This window comes from Piliocolobus tephrosceles, unplaced genomic scaffold, assembly GCF_002776525.5.
Source record: "Piliocolobus tephrosceles isolate RC106 unplaced genomic scaffold, ASM277652v3 unscaffolded_20, whole genome shotgun sequence".
Taxonomy (NCBI): domain Eukaryota; kingdom Metazoa; phylum Chordata; class Mammalia; order Primates; family Cercopithecidae; genus Piliocolobus; species Piliocolobus tephrosceles.
Window position 1 is genome coordinate 2131725 of NW_022302087.1, and position 7119 is coordinate 2138843.

General features: G+C 38.2%; 1 protein-coding gene across 2 annotated transcripts in view; it reads left to right on the plus strand.

Annotated features, from left to right (window-relative positions):
* The window catches only part of MORC1 (MORC family CW-type zinc finger 1), a 175596-nt gene that overhangs the window by 87180 nt on the left and 81297 nt on the right, over positions 1-7119 (plus strand). For both annotated transcript variants that reach the window (XM_023210742.2, XM_023210752.1), the window contains exon 15: positions 4919-5047. In XM_023210742.2, coding sequence (XP_023066510.1) covers positions 4919-5047 — 129 coding nt within the window. The remainder of the gene's footprint in view (positions 1-4918; positions 5048-7119) is intronic.

Below are 7119 nucleotides of genomic sequence, written 5' to 3' on the forward strand. Positions count from 1 at the left end.
TTCTTTCTTTCTTTCTTTCTTTCTTTCTTTCTTTCTTTCTTTCTTTCATTCTTTGAGTGTCTTTGAGACAGTCATTTTAAAGTCTTTGTCTATTAGATCTGCCATCAGGTTTTTTTCAGGCACAATTTCTGTTGATTCATTCTTTTGCTTGGAATGTGCCATACTTTACTGTTTCTTTGTATGACTTGTGATTTTTCTTTTGTTGAAAACTGGACATTTGAATCTAACAGTGTTGTACTTCTGGAAATCAGAGTCTCTTCCTTCTCTAAGACTTACTGGTTTATTTTTGTTTGTTTGTTTAAATTGTTGTAGGCTCTCTCTGGGCAGATCAGCCTGAGCCATACACTTAAGGTTTTCTTGGGTTTTTCTGAGCCTGTGCCTTTGCTGGGACATGTGCAGTGACTTCCTAATTTCCTCTATACATGTAGCAGCTTTTGGATGCACTAGTCTTCAATATCTGGTTTCCATAAGGTGAAAGGAGACAAATGAAAGGAGGAAAAAAAAGACACCAACCCCTTAAATCCACTGGAAGTCACTCCAGGTAGAAGGGGAGGGGCTTGCAACCATGAGGGAGAGGCATAACAAAAATGGCCTTCACCTCTTCGTCTACACTTCTGTGATCCTAGCCAGCAATCAGTGATCAGAGCAGGAGTCCCCGTTATTTGGAGGACAGGGTCTTTTTTTCTCCCCACCCTAATTTCATCAAGCTATGTGAAAGATCTTCCAGGAACATGGAGTGTAGGATGGGTAGCTACTACTGGCTGAGAGCTGAAATGACTGAAATTAACTGCAATTTAATATCCATCCCTTCCCCTGAAAGTTGCAAGCCTTCAGTAGACTCCAGAGTTCCCAAATAGTTACATGAGATTCTGCCAGTGCCATTTTTGTCTAGGTGGTGAAACAGACTTCTGATGCTTCCTACTCTATCATCTTCTCAGAATCTTTCAGGTTTTATAGTTTTTAGTGTGCCTTCACATTTATTCTTTGTGATAAATTTGCAAGACAGGTTACTGCAGTCACTCACTTGATAGATAAGAAAGCTTAGTGGCCTGCCCACAACTATACAACTAATATATGATAGACCCAGCACTCAAATCCATGTTTCTTTTAATCTACAGCACCCTCTGCTTTGATATAGTAAAGATGAAATAGTTAATGTAGAAATCAGAGAAGCGGGTGGGTCACGGTGGCTCACGCCTGTAATCCTAGCACTTTGGGAGGCTGAGGCAGGTGGATCATTTCAGTTCAGGAGTTAAAGACCAACCTGGCCAACATGGTGAAACCCCATCTCTACTAAAAATACAAAAATTAGCCAGGCACTGTGGTGCGCACCTGTAATCCCAGCTACCGAGGAGGCTGAGGCACGAGAATTGCTTGAATCCAGGAGGCAGAGGTTGCAGTGAGCCAAGATTGTGCCACTGCTCTCCAGCCTGGATGAAAGAGTGAGATTCTGTCTTAATCAAAAAAGAGCCCATATAGCCAAGACAATCCTAAGCAAAAAGAACAAAGCTGAAGGCATCACACTGCCCGACTTCAAACTATACTACTAGGCTACAGTAACCAAAACAGCATGGTACTGGTACCAAAACAGATGTATAGACCAATGGAACAGAACAGAGGCCTCAGAAATAACACCACACATCTGCAACCATCTGATCTTTGACAAACATGACAAAAACAAGAAACGGGGGAAAGGATTCCCTATTTAATAAATGGTGCTGGGAAAACTGGCTAGCCATCTGAAGAAAGCCGAAACTGGATCCCTTCCTTACATCCTATAAAAAAATTAACTCAAGCTGGATTAAAGACTTAAATGTAAGACCTAAAACCATAAAAACCCTAGAAGAAAACTTAGGCATTACCATTCAGGACATAGGCATGGACGAAGACTTTATGACTAAAACACCAAAAGCAATGGCAACAAAAGCCAAAATAGACAAATGGGATCTAATTAAACTGAAGAGCTTCTGCATAGCAAAAAAAACTACCATCAGAGTGAACAGGCAACCTACAGAATGGGAGAAAACGTTTGCAATCTACCCATCTGGCAAAGGACTAATATCCAGAATCTACAAAGAACTTAAACAAATTTACTAGAAAAAAAACCCCATCAAAAAGTGGGCAAAGGATATGAACAGACACTTCTCAAAAGAAGACATTTATGCAGCTGATGGACACATGAAAAAATGCTCATCATCACTGGTCGTCAGAGAAATGCAAATCAAAACCACAATGAGATACCATCTCATGCCAGTTAGAATGGTGATCATTAAAAAATCATGAAACAACAGATGCTGGAGAGGATGTGGAGAAATAGGAATACTTTTACGCTGTTGGTGGGAGCGTAAATTAGTTCAACCATTGTGGAAGACAGTGTGGCAATTCCTCAAGGACCTAGGGCTAGAACTACCATTTGACCCAGCAATCCCATTACTGGGTATATACCCAAAGGATTATAAATCATGCTACTATAAAGAAAGACACATGCACACATATGTTTACTGAGGAATTATTCACAATAGCAAAGACTTGGGACCAACCCAAATGTCCATCAGTAATAGACTGGATAAAGAAAATGTGGCACATATACACCATGGAATACTATGCTGCCATAAAAAAGGATAAATTCATATCCTTTGCAGGGACATGGATGAAGCTGGAAACCATCATTCTGAGCAAACTATCACAAGGACAGAAAACCAAACACCACATGTTCTCACTCATAGGTGGGAATTGAACAATGAGAACACTTGGAGACAGGGTGGGGAACATCACACACCAGGGCCTGTGAGAGGGTGGGGGGCTGGGAGAGAGATAGCATTAGGAGAAATACTTAATGTAAATTGTGAGTTGATGGGTGCAGCAAACCAACAAGGCACATGTATACCTATGTAACAAACCTGCACGTTGTGCACATGTACCCTAGAACTTAAAGTATAATAATAAAAAAAAACACACAGAAAGAAATCAGAGAAGCAAAACCTTATCAACCTTTCTAGATACCAAGAAGTAGTACATCAGGATCTGGTGTACAGAGAAGAAGAAGAATTTGAGATGAACCAAGACAGTTCCACTGTTAACAAGTCTATGTGAAGCTACCCTCAAAGATTGAGGAAGCTGAGAGGCCAAAGAAAGAGTCTGACAAATCCAGTTTCTTAGAAAGAAACACTTAATAGAGTCTTAAGAACAAAAGTTATGTCTTAGGCTGTGGTGAGATAAGAATGGTGGATCCCTGTGCCGTTTACCCCCAGGCCCAGGACTTAAAAACCATAGGGAAAGAATGTGTAGGACAATGGAAGTCAACCCCTCAGTGAATTGTAAGAATGTGATGTGAATCTACCTAATGGCAGGTTTTATGGTTAAGGGTTGTTTTGACCTAAGGGCAGGATTTACAGTAACAGTAGATAAAGTAGAAATTTTAGAGGCATTTCCAGAACAGGGGTTAATCACAAGTCAACATGGCAGATCAGTATTTAAGATGGAATTGCTTGATTCTCCAAAAAAAAAAAAAAAATACTGGGCCAAGAAAAGAAATTGAAAGTCTGAATTAAAAGCCCCAAAAGCCAAATCCGAAGGAGAATTTGGAGCGAGAGCAGCTGGGGATTTTGTGAAGAGTCAAGAGGGCAGACCTGGGAATTTGGGAGGTCTACTTAGCCCAGCCCAACTGTGAAGACCCTTTTGAAAGCTGAGTTCTTTCTCTGCTGATCTCTAAGGCCCATAGCACCCTGAGCCAAAATTTTAACAGGAATAATAAGGTGTTAGATCATTTATTTGTATTTTTCATGGATTACATAGCTATGTGTTAAGGTTGTTGTAAGGCTGGTGCCATGGTTAGTGGTTATCATATTGGACAAAACAGTCAAACATGGATTTTTTTTTCCTTTCAATTTTAACTATATGCACATGTAAAGATATTCAAAGTGTTGAGAAAAATAAAAAGTGAAAGGTAGAAGTATTTTCCCTTCCCTTCCTCTCCACCTCTCTTTCTGCTCTAAAGATAACCACTATTAAAACTTTCTTTTGCATCCATTCAGGGAAATGTACATTGCAATTTTATATGGACAGGCTTTTCATACATTACATAAAATTACACTAGGGATACTCTTTGATATATATATATTTTTTTAAATTAAAGCTATAACTTGGAGATCTTGATGCAACACTACATTTAGCTCTACTTCCTCCTTTTTAAAGGTTGCCCACTGTTCCATTTTTGGGGAACAGAATTTGTCAGTTCTTTATTCATATGCTTTTACATTATCTCCAACTTTTTACTGGTCGAGCCATGCTATAATATACATGGCAACTTATGTATGTGTGTAGGGATAATTCCTAACAGTCTATTTGCTGGATCAAAGAATAAGAACAAAATGACTCTCTAACAGTCCTCCATGGTAAGTAGTGTTTCCAAGCAAGGAGGAAATACACAATTTGGAAATAGGATAGTGCATAAACAATAAAGACTGGAGAGAAAAGGAACCAGAGATAAAATAAACCACCTCTGGCTGTGAGATAAGAAAGATAAATATTTATATCAATAATTTTAAGAGTGCCCTTTAAAGTGTAATCAGTACAGTCTTTCCTGGGAATGCTTAAGAACAATGCTTTAAATGTCAGTATGTTTTATTTCATAAACACATAACTTTTAAAATACATGCTATTCTTAGTTTTATTATAAAGATATTGCAGATTTACTGCATATAATTTGGAAAATGCAAAAAGACTAAAGCAGAAAATAGTTTTCACTCATCACTATTCAGAGACAACCAATATTGATTTTTTAATCTCTTATTTCTGTATACGTATTAATATTTACACAGTTGAGATCATATTGTATATACAAATTTCCCTTTGCCAATAGTTTTGATTTTAATGATTTTTTCATTATTCTTTGCCTGCTTTTTTTTTTTTTTTAAAGATAATAGAAATCTAACATTGTTTTGCAATGAATTTGGATACCAGAATGACATCGACATGGAGAAACCTTTAAATTCTATTCAATATCAAAGAAGACAAGCCTTGGGTATCCCATTCATCATACAATGTGGTGAGTGTTGAATTCCATTCTAATTACCAAATATTAAGAGTTCTTAAACATGCAAGTCATTGTGGGATGCAAGTCATTGAGGGAGGAGGGAGACAAAGGTTAGTAAGACATCTTGCTTTCCAGGAGGTTACAGTCTAGAAGAAAGTTGTAAGTGTGAAAATAATTGTAATACAGGGAAAAATAAGGTAAATGATATAATAGAGACAAATAACTTTTTGAGGGTTCAAAGCAAAGGATTGGGGAATAGAGGCAAGATTCTATGGTGGAGTCACATTTGTGATAGTCTTTGAAATAGTTTCAAGCCAGGCATGGTGGCTCATGCCTAAATCCCAGCACCGTGGGAGGCTGAGGTGGGTAGATTGCTTGAGCTCAGAAGTTCGAGACCATCCTATGCAACATGGCAAAACCCCACCTCTACAAAAAATACAAAAATTAGCCAGGCACAGTGGTGCACACCTGTGTTCCCAGCTACTTGGGAAGCTGAGGTGGGAAGATCGCTTGAGCCTGGGAGGTTGAGGCTGTGGTGAACTGTGATTGTACCTCTGCACTCCACCCTGGGCAACAGAGTGAGACCCTGTCTCAAAAAAATAATAAATAAATAAATTAAAATAGAATTTTGATTGGCAGAGATGAAGAGTAGCGAAAGGTGAGTTAATATCAGGTGTACACTCCAGCTAAGATGTTTGTGAAAGAGTAATAGAAAGAGCTATCTTTCTATTTTTAATATGTAACACTGTTTAATACCTAGTAGGAATTTAATAACTGACAACTGAATCACTGAACAATGAATAAATAATAAGACAAAAGTATTAGGTCAGGTAAAGATGTTAGAGATTCTTGAATGTCAGGATAAGGTTTTACTTTCATAAGCAAGCAGGAGGTATTGGAATTTTTCCATAGGAGGGTAATTACATTCAGCACTTACTGATATGTTTTCTAGCCATTACGCAAAGGGATAGGGAATTAAAGACAGTCTCTAATATTAATCTGTAACTAACAGCTCAGTAGAGAAAAACAGACGAGCAAACAAAAAAGCAGCCTATAGTGTGTAAAACTCGATAGAAGTATTATACAGCTCTCCGGGAGCACCTCCCCAGCCTTTTGCCTGGGAGTATTCCAAGGAAGACCTGACTGGTCAGAGGTAACAGTAGTTAAAGTTGTTCTGGCAGCTCAATGAAGGATGACTTGGTGAAGGGCTAGAACAGGAGACTACTGTAATCTAGGATCCAGATGACGAATTATAAATGTCTGAGTGAAGGTGTGGCAGTGAGAGTTAAAAGAATCATACATGACAGATACTTAGAAGGTATAATTGAGGAAATTGATGACAGTATGTGACAGCCTGTCACATGCTAATAATAATGGATAACAATTACTGTGATTTTGATTTGTACCAGGTACTGTGAGAATCCAATCTCCAGTACCCAAGAGCTGTACAAAATTGGGCAAATTGTTCAACTTCTTTAAGTCTCAGTTTCTTCTTTTATGAAATGAGATTAGTATTTGTAGCTACATTATAGAGTTTTAACAATAATGTGAATAAATAAAGTTTACTAAGTGCTGAGGGTAGTGTCTAGCAGTGTTGGTTTTTATGATGATGATGAGGAGGAGGATGTCATTTCATTCTCAGTAACTTTTAGATAAGAACAATATAATATTAATCTTTTAATAGATAATGATACTGAAATATAAGAAGTTAAATAATTTGTCCAAGATCATAGAGGTGGTAAGAGGTGGAGCTGTTCAAGTTCTTAACCTTTGTGTGTACTGACTGTCTCTGCCTTAGATGAGAGAGACAAGTGTTAACCTATGAGCCGTTAGCAGTGTGTCTGGAGGGAATTCAGGATTAAACCTAAGTGTAGCCTGGAGAGACAAGTGTGCCATCATCCTAAAGGCAAGGAAGGACTGTTTTGGAAAGTGGGTGAAGAAATCAGAAGCTATAGACTGGAGAGGGGAATAAGAACAGAAGAAAGTACAGAAGAAAATGTGTATATGGCTCAGAAAACTTGATCCTTCCTTCCTTCCTTCCTTCCTTCCTTCCTTCCTTCCTTCCTTCCTTCCTTCCTTCCTTC